Raw genomic sequence first — 15,796 nt, 5'->3', positions numbered from 1 at the left:
AACATCAATTTTCTTAATCCAAGATGTACTTCTGAAATATGAATATTTTTATTAATTATTTGTATGAATTATCTGACTATGTTACTGTTTACATATTCCCAATCTATAGTCATGATATGCTGGTGAGAATAATGTGCTCTATGATTATAATGATTATATATGGTTGAGGTTAATGTAGAGCAACTAAGTAAACTTGATTTGGTCCAACATAACTGAGAACACAGCAATACACATTACATTTAATTCATAACAGTAACTATTAAAATGAAACTTGCAGATGAAATTATACCATTGTCATAAAACATTATTTCAATCATGGCAGAAAAATGTAGAAATAAAAATACAAATACCCATGTTCACATACCTTGTGTTAGATATGGCCATCCATGCACTGATTTAAAAAGGATCATTACATATAAGAAAGTTATCAATCCAAAGCAAAGAGGGGCTAAAAACATCTTGCTCATGTTCATAATCCTTTGTGCTTTCCAGGTCAACACAAATGTTTCAATGGCTATAGCATGCAGCAAAGCTCACTTTTAAAAGGCAAGTGAGCCTAACTTGCAAATGTTCTAGACAAAGAGGAAAAAAACTGTGTAACCCACTCTGCCAACATGATTCAGTACTTGGAGAAATGACAGATTTGTTACACAGGCAATGTCTGGAAGAACCCAGTCAATATATCTCCTACCTGCCTATTTCACTAAAAGCAGCTCTCCATGCATTCAAACACATGCACAAGCAGAGAGCAAAACCTTGAAATGCAGAACCTCTTACACAGATTCCCTTAATGTATTTTTAGCTTCCTAATTCCATTATTAATTATCCTCAAATCCTATTAATATAAAGGCTGAAAGCATAGAAGGCAAGTGCACATGGGATCAATGCCTTTCATTTCAATTAATTTAGATCCAGGAGGTAGTCTACTACTACCAACATTATTTGCAACTATCACTTTCTTCTTAGCCAACCAAATGCATTACAGTTCAGAGGAGCTCAGATTTCAAATGCATCATAATGGGATGGCATTATGGTCATCCTGTTGGAAAAGGATCATTTCATTTTGCTACAACCAGCACTTTCCAAGATTAGGACTGAATTTCATTAATTTGAAGATGGCAAATGCCTCATCAATTACTATCTCTAATACTTGCCTTAATTATAATGGTTTCCTTTATAAGTGTTTCAGTGTATTTCCAATCCCAATTTTGTAGCTCCAGACATAGTATAGCAACCTCTAATCTTGGCATTTGCTTCTTGCCAAGGAATTAGAATGCATCAGCTCCAATACTGACTCGCTTCCAAGTATCTATACTACAGCGCATAATGATATTAAGTTTGGGCACTGGCCAAACATTTCACTAACTCATTGATTTAAAACATTGCTTAAGTAAATTGTAAGCTATTTAGTTTAATATTTTGGCTGATACCTTTTACAAGCCATATCTTTGTGTATCAGCAACATTTGGACTCATACATAATTCCTCAACATACATTGTACAGTTTTCACAGTTCTGCTAACAGCTTTTTGTCAGTATGGAATATTATATTCCATAACCTTGTCATTCCTATAGTTTCTGAGCCCCGCCACCAGTTCTATTTAGCATGTCCTTGCTTCCTTTTACTTTCAGTCATGATGTTTTATCCTCCATTTAACTCCACAATATTTTCCTTGTATTCATATTCTGATCTTGGATTAAAATTGTTCTTTTTCAAAAATCATGATTAGGTATGTGTTGTAGTGTTTGACTGTGGCTTAAATGCATGGAATTTAATCTCCATTACAATGCACTGAATGTGGGGAAGCTTTTTAAATTCTTTTAAAGAATTATTTACATAAAGTGAACAGAGTCCACACAGTTCATAATACAGATTCAGGCACATAGTGATACTTGCCACCCCACCATCCTTCCTGTCCAGACTCCTTACCACCCTCTTACTTCTTATTGCTTCATTAATATATATTTTTAATTTTGCAAAAGCGTACTATCACTTTTCAGCCTTTTGGTTAAGATCAGATATGCAATAGCATATTTTTAGTTCACTTGACAAACACAGGGTTAACATTATTCAACTAATAATCAGCAGAAAAAAAAAAAACTACTATTCCTAAAGTGTATAGAAAATTTCAAAAGGTCAACCTCACTCACATAGATTGCATTTTTTGTACTTTGTATTAGTTACCACAGAACAGGCAAAACATGATATGTATCTTTTTAGGAATGGTTTACTTCACTAAGCATAGTGATTTCTAGTTGCACCTGTTTTGTTGCCAAAGATAGGATTTCATCTTTTTTTACGGCTGGGTAGTACTCCATGGTGTACTTACACCACATTTTCTTTATCACATCATCCATTGATGAACATTTGGGTTGACTCCTATCTTAATTATTCTGAATCAAGATGCACTAAATAGTAGTGTACAAATAACTCTCTCCTCTGCTAATTTCATTTCATTAGGGTAAATTTCCAGGAGTGGAATGGCAGAGCCATTTTCAGATCTCTGAAGAATCTCTAAACTGTCTTCAATAATGGTTGTACTCATTTAAATTCCCACCAACAGTAGCTTATGGTACCTTTTCCCCAAGTCCTCACCAGCATTTATTGTTTTTGATATTCAGATGTTAACCATTCTAACTGGTGTGAGGTGATACCTCTAGAGTTTTGTAGTTCCCTGGTTGCTAGTAATATTCAGCACTTTTTTTCATGTGTCTATTGGCCATCTGTATCTTACAATTGCTGCTCTGTGCTGCCTGGAAATCTACCAGTAGGAAACCATGCCCAAATGTGTACAGCCACACTTGAGCCAGGATTATGAATCAAAATAAATCTTTTTTCCTCTCCATAAAAGAGCCTGCCTCAGGTACTTTGTGATAGAAGTGCAAACTACAATATCTTGACTCCTCTTCCACTATTGAAAGGTAACATTGTATAAATGGTTGTAATAATCATGTCCGTACCCATTTTTAAAATGTTTTTTTATTGGTTACATTGTATTATGTGACACAGTTTTATAGGTACTGGGATTCCCCCCACCCCTCCGCTAACCCTCCCCCCACTGTGGATTCCTCTAAGACTAATTTTCTTCACTTTGTTAATTATTTCCTTTGCTATAAAGAAGCTTTTTAGTTTGATATTTTTATCGGAGATGCGGATTTACAGAGAGAAGGAGATACAGAGAAAAAGATTCTCCATCCTCTGGTTCACTCCCCAAGTGGCCACAAGGGCCAGAGCTAAGCCAACGAAAATCCAGGAGCAGCTTCTTCCTGGTCTCCCATGTGAGTGCAGGTTTCCAAGGCCCTGTGCCATCTTCTGTACTTTCCCAGACCACAAGCAGGGAGATGGAAGAGAGATGTAGCAGACGGGACAAGAATCAGTGTCCATTTGTGATCCTAGTGCATGCAAAGTGAGAATTTGGCCACTGAGTCATCGCTTCTGTCCCCAATGATAAGTATCACAGTGACTAGAGAAAAACATAGATGAGGACAAGTTTGATGTGGAAATAAAATCTGAAACTTTTAGTAATGAAAAGACAAAATCAGGAAAATGCCTTTAAACTTTATATTTATATTTGAAACAATAATTGTGACATTTCTACTTATTTTAAAGCTTAAAAATTCAAAAGAGAATACTGTCTTTTAAGATTCAGCCTGAAATAGTATCAGAACTTTCAATAAATTTTGTCACTTAAAAATACCTTGATAATATCCTTTGTTGTTTATTCACATTAGCTATTTGAATTGTTTTCCAAAACTATAACAAAGCATAAAACCAGTATCATTTGTTGCAGAGAATTCATGAATATATTAAAAAGAGTATAATTACAACTTAAGTATTTAAAACATAAAGATTGAAAACATATTTATAATAAACTTAATAATAAACTAAAATGGGAGATGTGAGAATAAGTTTCACAGTAAAATGGGAAAGTTAAAAGAATCACTCTTAAGCTTTTGCTGCCTAAATTTTAAAATTCTTTGCTATAAATATTTTTTTAAGTATGATATAATCTTTGCTATAAAACCAATTCTCATAGTTTTTGTCTTCAAAGAGACAACGTAATTCAGTTTGCTTATGATAAGTTTAAATACTCAAGATTCATTTCTAAACAAATTAACCGATCCTTAGGAACTTTCCTCTGCCTTTTTCCAGAGTTTAATTTCAGAAAATATGGCCTAATCTTTCAAATGTGTTCTCTTAACATATGTGATTTTAGCAAAGTTTTGAGGAAAATTCTCTCATTATTCCTCTGAATTAAAGCAAGCAATAAAAGTAAGTGCAGATATGGACTTGCCCCCAGAAAAAGCTGAGGAAATTACCCACCAAACCTGTCATACAATAAATATCAGAGAAAAATTTTTCAAATTCAAAATAATAATGATAAAATGATTCCAATTAGTAACATGAGAACATATGAAAGTAGAAAATTAGCATAAAATTTAAGAATAACTATTAAACACATACAAATTATATTATATAATATTCATGAAACAAAAAAGTATAATTATTCAAGTACAAAACTTAGTATGAAATTAAGTACATATTGAAATTCATAATATCCTAATACTGTGTTTGCCATGTGCAAATCAATTATATGTATGAAGGATGAAAAATAAAACTACAAAGGAGTGATAAAGCCCTTGTGATCTTGGGGATGTCTTTCTTCTTCTCTCTCTGCAAATCTGCCTTTTCAATAAAAATAAGAACAATCTTAAAAAACTGAAGAAATAAAATCACAACACTGCACAAAATTTATAACCATAAAGAAAAAAGTAAAGATAAGAAAAAAAAGGCAAGATCATAAAGCAACCAGAAAATATTAATAGTCGTAAGTCAGCTCTCTCAATAATTACTTTGGATTGAGATGGCTTAAATTCCATAATCAAAAGATTCACACAAGTGAATGACAAAATATTAAAAGAAGTCTATGCTCCTTGAAAAAGGTTTATTTCGATTTTAAGGAGATAGATAGAGATATAGAGATAGATATAGATATAGATATAGATATAGATATAGATATAGATATAGATATATGATATGAGGGCGATCTGGCTGCGACATCTGTCGCCCCATTGATCGCCAGGGTTGATTCGGCTGATCTGGCTGGCTAGGCGGGTGACCCCTTGCTCCCTCACCGCTCCATGTCCATCCCTCCCGAAGCTGCGCGCTCAGTCGAAGAAGACGGCCATCCCCGCTGGAGGAGACCAGTCTCCGGTCAAGGGTATACAAGTAGCTGCACTCCCCTGCTAGAACCTCCAAACAATCTCTCAATTTTAAGGATATATATATATATATATAGGATATAAGGATATATATATATATATAAAGTAAAAGATGAAGAAGACAAGAACTCATGCAAATAGATGAAACTATACATCAAAAGAACTCTACATAAAGAGAATATAACAATTGTATATGTATATATAACACACATATTGTATATAACACCAACGCCAGAGCATCTAAATATCTAAAGCTAAAAGCTGAGGTTAATGCTACACAAATAGTCCAAAGAGATTGACAAGGAAGAATCAGACTTAAATGGACCTTAAAAGCCAACCATTTTAGATGTGTATCAAATATGCCTTCCAACAGCAGCTGCATTCACACTCTTTTTGAAGGCACACTGAACACTTAAAGATATACCACCTGTTAGGCCACAGCACAAATCTGAACAAATATAAAAAGAACAAATACCAATGTTGTTTCCAATCACAATGATAAAAAGCTAAATGTAGTAACAAGAAAATTTCAGACAATTCACAAATATATGGAAATTAAGCCGCATGCTGCTCAAGAACTAATAGGTCAAAGTAGAAATGAAAAAACAAATTTAGGGCCTAGCACAGTGGCCTAGTGGCTAAAGTCCTTTCCTTGTGCATGCTAGGATCCCATATGGGCACCGGATCTAATCCTGGTAGCCTCAGTTCCCATCCAGCTCTCTGCTTGTGGCCTGGGAAAGCTGTCGAGGATAGCCCTTGGGACCCTGCACCCGTGTGGGAGACCTGAAGAGGCTCCTGACGCCTGGCTTCAGATCAGCTTAGCTCCGGCCATTGCGGTCACTTAGGGAGTGAATCATCAGATGGAAGAACTTCCTCTCTGTAGCTCCTCCTCTCTGTATAAATGAATTTGTAATAAAAATAAATAAACCTTAAAAAAAACAAATTTAAAAATATTTGCAAATGAACCAAATTGGCACATCATATACTAAACATTATGGAATGTGGCAAAAGCAATTATGAAAACAATCTTACAACAACAAATATGTCTACATAAAAGAGAAAAATCTCAAATGACCAAATGTAACATCTCTGTAAACAAGGAAAGCAATAATAAACCTAGAGAGAGAGGCTGGTCACAGTGTAGGGTGTCTTGGATAGGACAAATAAATTCAAGAGGATTATGGTACAATATAGTAACTACAGTTGATAATAATAGGTTTGCGGGCCCGGTGGCGTGGCCTAGCGGCTAAAGTCCTCGCCTTGAACGCCCCGGGATCCCATATGGGCGCCGGTTCTAATCCCGGCAGCTCCACTTCCCATCTAGCTCCCTTCTTGTGGCCTGGGAAAGCAGTTGAGGATGGCCCAAAGATTTGGGACCCTGCACCCGCGTGGGAGACCTGGAAGAGGTTCCAGGTTCCCGGCATCGGATCGGCGCGCATCGGCCCTCTGCGGCTCACTTGGGGAGTGAAACATCGGATGGAAGATCTTCCTCTCTGTCTCTCCTCCTCTCTGTATATCCGGCTTTCCAATAATAATAATAAAATCTTTAAAAAAATAAAATAAATAAATAAATAAATAAAAAGATAATAATAGGTTTGCTCATTTTCAAAGTACAACAAAAAATAGGCATATAGTTATGCAGGTATATACATGTAATCTCATAGATTTCATAGATTCCATTATTTATAATGGAAACTAGCATACTGGGAATTGAAGATATTTTGCAATATGCATCTCCAATCCCGAATAAAAGGAGGGTTCTCAATGAAAAAGTTAAATATACCTTGGCAATATGATGCTATTCTTACTAAATTTTTGCTAAAGGTCTATAATCAGATTGTCCAAATGAAAATCAATTTTCACTCTAGATTTTTATAAAACAGATAAATCAAGTTAGGAATCTGTTTCTACAGCCCTTGGTATAAACAGTAATAACACACAGTAATTTATTATCAGTGCCATTTATTGGGTAACAGTTAAGAACAGGCCCTAAAATAGCTGACAAATAATACCCTTCTTTTTTTCTTTTTATTTGAAAGAATTCGCAGTGGTCAAGCCAGCATGGTAAGGTATCAAGCTAATCCTCGGCCTGCTGCCACCAGAATCTCATCTAGCTGCTGATGCATTTCCCAGCTGATCCATTTCCCATCCAATTCTCTGTTTATTGTCTAGGAAAGCAGTGGAGGATGTCTCAAGGCGTTTGGATCGTGTAACTGTTTGGGAGACCAGAAGAAGCCCCTGGCTCCTGGCTTCAGATCGGCTCAGTTTTAACAGGATCATTTGTCTTTTTCCTAATATTGTTTTTATCATTGTTAAATCCACAGACTACTCGTGGGTGACTCTATTTGGGGATTTTTCAACTTTGATCCATAGGTAGGCCTACTCATACTTCAGAACTTTTCTGTCTTGACTAATACGCATTTGAGTAAGCACTGAACTTGGATAGTGTGAAGCTGCCAACTTTGTGCCTCTTTTACAATGACTAAAGTTTTGTCATTTATACATCTCTTGCATTTCCATCTATATTTTACTATCAGCTTGTCATTGCATTGGATTTGTGTATTAATGTGGGTTTTAGTGCCATATTAACAATATTAAGCCTTCAAATATGTGAGCATGGAATATCTTTCTTATTATTTTAATTCTTCACCTTCTGGTTATTTTAATGGTTATTTATTTATGCAAAAGGCAGAGCTACAAATACAGAGAAGGAGAGACATGGAGAGACTGATCTTCCATATCTTGGTTCATTTCTCAGAATGTCGCGGTTGTCAGATCTGGACCACACTGAAGTTAGGAGTCTGGAGTCCATTCGAGTCCCCAACATGCGTGGTAGTGGCCAAGTACTTGGTCCATCTTCTGCCACTTCCACATGTGCAGAACAGGTAGCTAGATGGAAAGTGGAGCGGCCAAAACTCAAACTTGGCGCTCACATGGGTTGCAGGCATGGCAGGTGGTGAAACTCAACTTGACTTTTTGACTATGTAAAATGAGGCACTATGGGAGACATTTTCATCTTCATCAAGAAAACCCTTGAAATGTAAACATCTCTCCAGATGAATGTGGGTGGAAATAATATCAAGAATGCATACCTGAGTTATTATCAAATAACTGATACGATATGAACCCTGGAAAGGAGCTTTACAGAAATCCAGACACAGATAAGCTGCCACATGGAAATTTAGTCCGTTACCGATCTCTTTCATAACTATGGAGAGCAAAAAAGAGGACTCAGTAAAAGTGGCATCCTTAGACTCCTGCACAGTTTAGGGAATTTATGTCAACGATTAGATAAATAGTTCCACATTTAAACGCGAAATAAAACATTGCTTAGCATTTATTAACAACAGTGAAAAATCAAGTAAGAATTCATATGAAATCGTAAGTCCCTTGGAACAAGATGAGAGGAATAACTGTTCAAAATCTAGGGTCCATTAGAAAATGCAGTTATATTAGCTGTGCCTAAGTAAGAAAGGCGGTCTCTAAGCTTATTGATATCAGATCAGAACTAGATTCTTAGGATTGTGATCAGAAGAAGAAACAGTTGTCAAAAATATCAGAGCCAAGTTTAAATTGCAAACTGCTACGTCAACAAGGGTTACAGGTTAGGATAAAAATCAAAATTCCCATGTTTTCCTTCAGTTACCAGGATGCTGAAAATGTTAAGAAAATCGACTGTTCTGTCTCTGATCAGGGTTCCTATATCTTCTCCTTCATTCTGTACAGGATCCTATTCTTATAAATTTTCTTTGAGAGATGCATCTTTAATCTTTGCCTATACATCAAATTACACAATTACAATTTGATGAATTTCTTTTTTTATTTATTTTTTATTACAAAGTCAGATATACAGAGAGGATGAGAGACAGAAAGGAAGATCTTCCGTCCAATGATTCACTCCCCAAGTGAGCACAATGGCCGGTGATGAGCCAATCCGAAGCCATGGGCCAGGAACCTCCGCCAGGTCTCCCACGCGGGTGCAGGGTCCCAAGGCCTTGGGCCGTCCCGACTGCCTTCCCAGGCCACAAGCAGGGAGCTGGATGGGAAGTGGAGCTGCCGGGATTAGAACCTGCGCCCATATGGGATCCCGGGGCGTTCAAGGCGAGGACTTTAGCCGCTAGGCCACGCTGCTGGGCCCTGATGTATTTCTTTTTTAAATTTTCTTCCACAATACAGTTTTGTAGGTGTAAGAAAACACCCAACATCTTCTCCTTCTTCCTCCCCACATCCTCTTCTCAATTATGATTCAAGCAAAATTTTTTTCTGTCCCATCTTAAAACAAAAGCTTCATGAGACCACCCACAAGGCCCTCCACTTTGCAACCCCAGTAGCTAAATTCCACCAGTCCCAAAGTTTGTGAAAAAATTTCCCTCACATGAAGTTTTCATAAATATATTTCAACCTAGCTCTAAAATTGCCCTCCACAATGTCACATAAATAACCTTCTTGGAAAGTCCTATTTTTGCTAAATACAATAATAAATTTTCATCCTCTTTTTTTCCTGGATATCTTATCAGACTCCATTGTAGACCGCAACCTTGTTCTGGAAAGTTTCCGGATTTTCTTCTACTTTGATGGCTACCATTTCTTGCTTTTGTCTTTGTTTTTTGTTTTGTTTTGCTTATTTGTTTGTTCCTATTGCCATTTCACCCTCACTTCACTCTTGATCTGAAAAGGTAAACTGGGTGAGGAATCTTTTCTCAATGATCTTCTCCTAGTATGCTCCAATGTATTCTAATGGGATACCTTGCTTTCTTTACATGACAATGATTTGTCTTACCTTTCTTTTTTATTTTTAGTTCCTTTTTTCTTTTTTTTTTTAATTTTACATGTCAGTGAAAAGAAAGGACAAATAGAAAATATAATAATAACAAAGAGCAAAAGAATCATAAATGAAGAAAATTCAAAACTGTGTTTTTCCTAGGGTGTATGAACAGAGTTGCAAGCAGTAATTAAGACCCAGGATACGTATAGATTATATTCTTTGTATTTGTGTATTACATACCACAGACCAGGGAAAACATAGGAGTACTACACTTGCATTTTTTTAAAATTTTAAAACTGTGCCCAACACTGTATTACTCATCTTGCCCTAATGCTTCACTTCTCTTTCAGTATTTACTAACACAAAAATAAAAATAGCATGGACATTTACCCAGAAAATAATTTAAGAAATTGCTGTCTCTCCCTTCCTTTCCAGTAAGTTGCAACGTTCAGAATTAAACTTCCTAAACATTTTTAGAATCTCCACTTCCTTGTTTCTCACCAGCTTTTTAAACCAAGGCAATATAATTTCACACCTACACTGCTGAAATATTCTCATTAGCAAGCCTCTTCATATCCACAATCTCCATTCACTGTTTTGTACTACTCTTAGCATAAACATTAAACGTCATAACATGGTCTAAACATTCTGTGTGACCTTCCTCCTCTTACCTCTTCAAACTCATCCAGACCACCATCCCCTGTGCTTTGTTTAGTCATAAGTTCCTCTTAAAGTTCTTCAAAAATAGCAAGCGCAAGGGGAATTAGACTCTGTAGGAAGGCATACTCATACATACTCATTCTTTCTCTGCTTGTACACACACACGCACGCGCATATACACAAGCACACACACATTCATATTTTAAGCCTCAAAGGCTTTATTTATCAGCAAAATCTCCAGCTTCTCCAAAATAAATGGGTGATTTTTTTAATCTCTTACTGCCTATTTTCCGAATAACTCATGTTCCAATTCTAAATTCATTTACTTATTTTTCTTTTTGTACCGTTTCTGTCTCCATTTATACTGTAAGTTCCAATTCACCATGATACATATTTACAAAATATGCTGTACAAAAATGTACCTATTACCAACAACCAGAATTTCTGGCTCATAATCTTCACACTAAAAATATCACTATCTAAAGAACAAATAAATTAAGAAACTGATGAAGAGTCTATTTGTGGTTCTCCTATTTTGATGGCTCTAGTTAGTTTGGCTAATTCATTTTCCACCTGCTACAGGGAGAATTTTCCTAACTATTCAAAACACAGAATAGGACCATCTCAAAGAAAATAGAAAAATCAATGTCTTCAAAAGTAGACCGGTTTGAGACTTCCAAATGCAGAGTCTTGATGTCTGAAATAAAGCAGAATAAGAGAAGGCATGAACTGGCATATTTTTCTTGTTTTTATCCTCACTGGAGGAAATGGTTGGCATTGGGCAAGAGAGGCAGAAGTGAAAATAACATGACATTGATGATATGCTGGGTATTTTAGCTAAATCTGTGTGACTACTTTAATTAGAATATCAATCAGGAAATACATTTTAATGATGCTTGTTGTGCTTGGAAAATAAAGTCAATATCTGCAAGGGAAAGAGTTGAGGCTGAGGAATATCAAGCAGAAAAGGGGAAAACCATCCAGGTCTGAATTCAAGGTTCTTCCCAGGGAAACTTTGGTTGCAGAAATCTTTTTTCTATTTGAATGTCTTCATACGGAGTGCTTCTGTTAGTTTCATGTGTTTTGGATTTGGACTTCAGGTTAAAGCCTCTGTCCCTTGAAGGTGTTTTGTTCGTAGAGTAATGCATCTGTCTCTGGCCATTTTACTAACTTAACTCTTGTTAGAAATTCACCTGTGTTGTTGTGTTTCAATTTCTCTGATCTGTTTCTTTCTTCTTGATATCTGCTTTAGGCTCTGCCTGACATTGTTCACTGGAATCAGGAGAGGCTTCCAACGTACCATGCTTTGCTGACACAGTTTTCCTGTCAGAATCCTATTAACCCAAAACAAATTATTTAAAGCTTCAAAGGCTCTCAAGATTGCATTTTCCAATCAAATTGCTTTAACTGGTGGCCCGAAGATGTATATGAAACGCATCAGGATGGTGAAGATATCCGTAATGTTGTATACTTCAATTTATATATTGAACAATTCAGATTATTTCTGTTAATTGAAGTTCTGGTAGTATTAAAACATCAACAGTGCTTCAGGGAGCAGATGCCATTATCACAACGAAATTGAATCCATTAGCTAGTCAATATTTATGGAACTCTTATCCCGACTAATATAATTTGTGACCCCTGCCTAGCTTAACTTTCCAGCTCAACTATTTCTAAGTCCATTAACTAATACAACAGGATGAACTTAGATTTAGAAGCACTGATAGGATCCTTGTGAAGAATTGGAGACTGAAAAAGAAGGATTCCCTTGAAATTTGAGGATTTAGAAATCAGTCGATTTGCTTGGCTTCTAAAGTTTCATTTCTCTTAGAGCTTTGGCTTGAGCTTCTTCATCAGGCACTCTGTATGTCATTTAAACAAGCATTCCTTCTAGAAAGGGAGAATTTAAAATAGAAAACTGAGGAGTAGCATCTAAGAATACATATCTTTTTTAAAGATATGTTTATTTTTATTGCAAAATCAGATATATATAGGAAGGGAGACAGAGAGGAAGATCTTCCATCCATATGTAAAATTTTTGATACATGTTCACGCCATTTGGATGCAGAGCTTTCTGTGTAGCCAAACATAGAATAAAATCATAGTACTTGTCTAGGTCCATTCTGGTTCCAGAAGATCTATTGAATCTCCCTGAAGCAGACTTCATCCTATGACAGACAAGGATTTGGAAAATAAGTATGCTGTGAGCCTTAATTTTGACTGGGTCAACTCCAAGGTAAGTTGTTACCTGAAGTTTCCTGCTGGGATAATTCTCCAAAGCCCATAATATAGCTAAGTAGAAAACATACTATATTGGTTTTCTTCCTTTCCAATATGAATGTCTCTCCTCCCTATCATTTTCCTTTGGTGTTTCTGCTCAAATAAACTGCTTTCACTTTGGTCCTTGTCTGAAACTGTTTCTGAAAAAGAAAAACAAATGCACATCTAATAGTTACCCAGTATGAGTAGTATACTTGCACACTGTATTTTTTCAACTTTTCAACACCATTGTACAGAAACTCAGCAATTAATGTTTTATATTAGATTTTTCTCTTCATTCACTAGCCAATAAGGTGAAGGAAATCTATGTTGCTTCCAAAATGTAAAAGACACATGTAAACTTCAGATAAATATTTATCTGGCCCACTTATCGTAAATTATTCATAATGATGACTGAATGCTAACAAACTTTGCAATTTGCAAGTAATGTACCTATCATCTATTTTATTACTTTATATTAGTTTTACCTCCCTTAAATTTTAAAACAGAAACACTGTGGTTGTCTGATTCCATTCATTTGGAAAACTGTAAAGCAGTAGAATAGCAGCGAAGGCTTGTTTGGGGTTCTTAGGTTTCCTAGGCATTAAGCAGTCACCTCTCTTAAAGAAGGGAAAGGAAAGGAAATGAATTTTCATGCTTGAGGTTGCCACAGATTTTCTCATTAACTAATTCTCTGTAGAAATCTTGGTTCACCTCTGGCAGCCCTTTCCTTATCAGCACATAAAAGATAGGTTACTGGCAGAAAGGAAAGTGCAGTCCACATAATTAAATGAAAGAGAGATTCATGGGAATTGTATGATGAAAATGAATCAGCAATATTCATCCTCAGTTTAATTAACTAATGAATACCTGCACGAGCATGGAGCGAGACACTTCTTTGATGCAGTGTCCTATTCCCACCACTCTGTTTGAATACAAAAATCACACATACCATAAGCTGCGCACATTTTGAGCCTTCACTTGACATTGAGAATTCTCCATGATATAACATGAATTCAGCTACACAATCTCCTCATCATTTATTTTCTATAAAATACACTCCCCCAGATTCTAATATATTACATTTTAGCCTAACATTTTAGAAAAAAAAAAGACAAGTTGCACACTGTATGTGGGGGAGAAGTGGGCACAAAGGGGCACAAAAAGAAAAAAACAAAGGTGATGTGTGGACAATAGAAAAGCAAACGCAATGTGTTACGTGTCTGGTGTCTGTGTAGTCTCACATGAAAACAGTCAAGCACTCAGTAATGCTGGGTAAATCTGGACTCACTACAAAGAAATACTTTATCTTGGAACATTCCTTGTTGACTAGGAAGAACAGGAATTCCCTTTTGTTACCTTTCTGTCTTTTGTTGGACTGTGAACTCCTCTCCTTGACTCTGAGATATCCAGTAGGGAAGTTGGTCATCCTCAAGTTTATTCCACAAGTGAAGCATTTGGAATGGAATCTCTGTCATTTGGTACCTTACATGGAGACTCTTTTATTTGTGTGCGTGGGATAAGTAGGAATAGTTGTATTGCCTTGGTAATGATAAAACTGTGGATAAGTGCTCTGTGGTTTGGAAGCAGGACAAGGACTAGAGCAATGGATAAAATTGTAGAGCTGAGCCACATGAGAATATTTGAAGTGACAGGGCACCTTGCACTGTAGTCACATCTCTTATAAAACCTCCTCTTGTGCACGGCCATGTGACAAACACACAGGTTGTAAGAGATGCAATTGACAGATCAAAGCAGTAGTATGGACTGATGCTGTGGGGTAGCCAGTTAAACCATTGTTTGTGACACTAGCATCCCATATCAAAATGTCTGTTTGCTTTCCCATTGTTCTGCCTCTAACTTTGTCCCTTGCTGCTTTGTTCAAGAAAGCAGTAGAAGATGGTCCAGGTACCTGGGTCCCTCAACCACCAATGTGGGAGACTCAAATGCAGTCCTGCATCCCTGCTTGCAGCACTTGAGGGAGTGAGCCAGAGAATGGAAGACCTTGCTTTGTCCTTCTCTTTCTATTGCTGTCTCCTCCAAATAAACAATGTATTAGAAAGTAGTTTTGAAACCTACATGAAGGGTGTTTAATATTAAACAATAATTACTAATAAAAAACAATAAATAGAAGTATAGGGACTAATCATCACCAGGTACTCTAAATATTCCCTCCAGTATTCAAAAAGATCCACATTATTTATTCTTTTGTTGTTGTTGTTCTCTAGAAGTTGTAAGAGGAAACACATTTGTTACTTTAAAGTAAGTTTCTCTACCTTGGCACTACTGACATTTTGAATTGGGTCAATATTCACAGAGGTGATGGGGCTGTTTTGTACATTTGAAATGGTATATTGATTCTTTGTTCTCTACCTGTATGATACCAAAAACTTGTTTTGAATTTTAGCAAGCAAAATTGTTTCCAAACATTTTCAAGTCACTCTTTTGAATAAGATTTTCCATGATTCAGGATTGTTGCTTTAGCAGCAATGATATTATATATCTCTGATCATTAGTTTTGAATTTGTATGGATTTTTCTTTGTTATGTTATATATTAATTCACCTTTAAAAGTTGGTAAGATCTTTCTGGTTCAAACATTTTGAAAGCCATACACTCAATGGGTCCTAAAGTAGTTCAAGGCTTATGTATATTATGAACAAACTGTGAATTGATTTTTAAAAAATGATACCCCGAAAAATTATCTTGAAATTTCACGTCCCTAGATTATTATTTTTTTACTTAGAAATATTTTGCTCCCCGGTTCAGTTCCTAAATGTTGATAAAAGCCAGGAGTGGCAGGCCAAAGTCAGGAGTCGGGAACAGAACAGATCTGAGTCTCCCAGGTGATGGCTAGGAACCAAGCTCTTGGCTCATCACCTGCTGCTTCC

General features: G+C 36.2%; 1 protein-coding gene across 4 annotated transcripts in view; it reads right to left on the bottom strand.

Annotated features, from left to right (window-relative positions):
• The window catches only part of UTS2B (urotensin 2B), a 34,326-nt gene extending 33,711 nt beyond the window's left edge, over window positions 1–615 (bottom strand). For all 4 annotated transcript variants that reach the window (XM_058661301.1, XM_058661299.1, XM_058661300.1 and 1 more), the window contains exon 1: window positions 365–615. In XM_058661301.1, coding sequence (XP_058517284.1) covers window positions 365–473 — 109 coding nt within the window. In that variant the 5' untranslated portion in view covers window positions 474–615. The remainder of the gene's footprint in view (window positions 1–364) is intronic.
• Window positions 616–15,796: the final 15,181 nt, after the last annotated feature.

The sequence above is a fragment of the Ochotona princeps genome, chromosome 3 (genome assembly GCF_030435755.1).
Source record: "Ochotona princeps isolate mOchPri1 chromosome 3, mOchPri1.hap1, whole genome shotgun sequence".
NCBI lineage: Eukaryota > Metazoa > Chordata > Mammalia > Lagomorpha > Ochotonidae > Ochotona > Ochotona princeps.
This window is presented reverse-complemented; position numbering and strand designations above follow the sequence as displayed.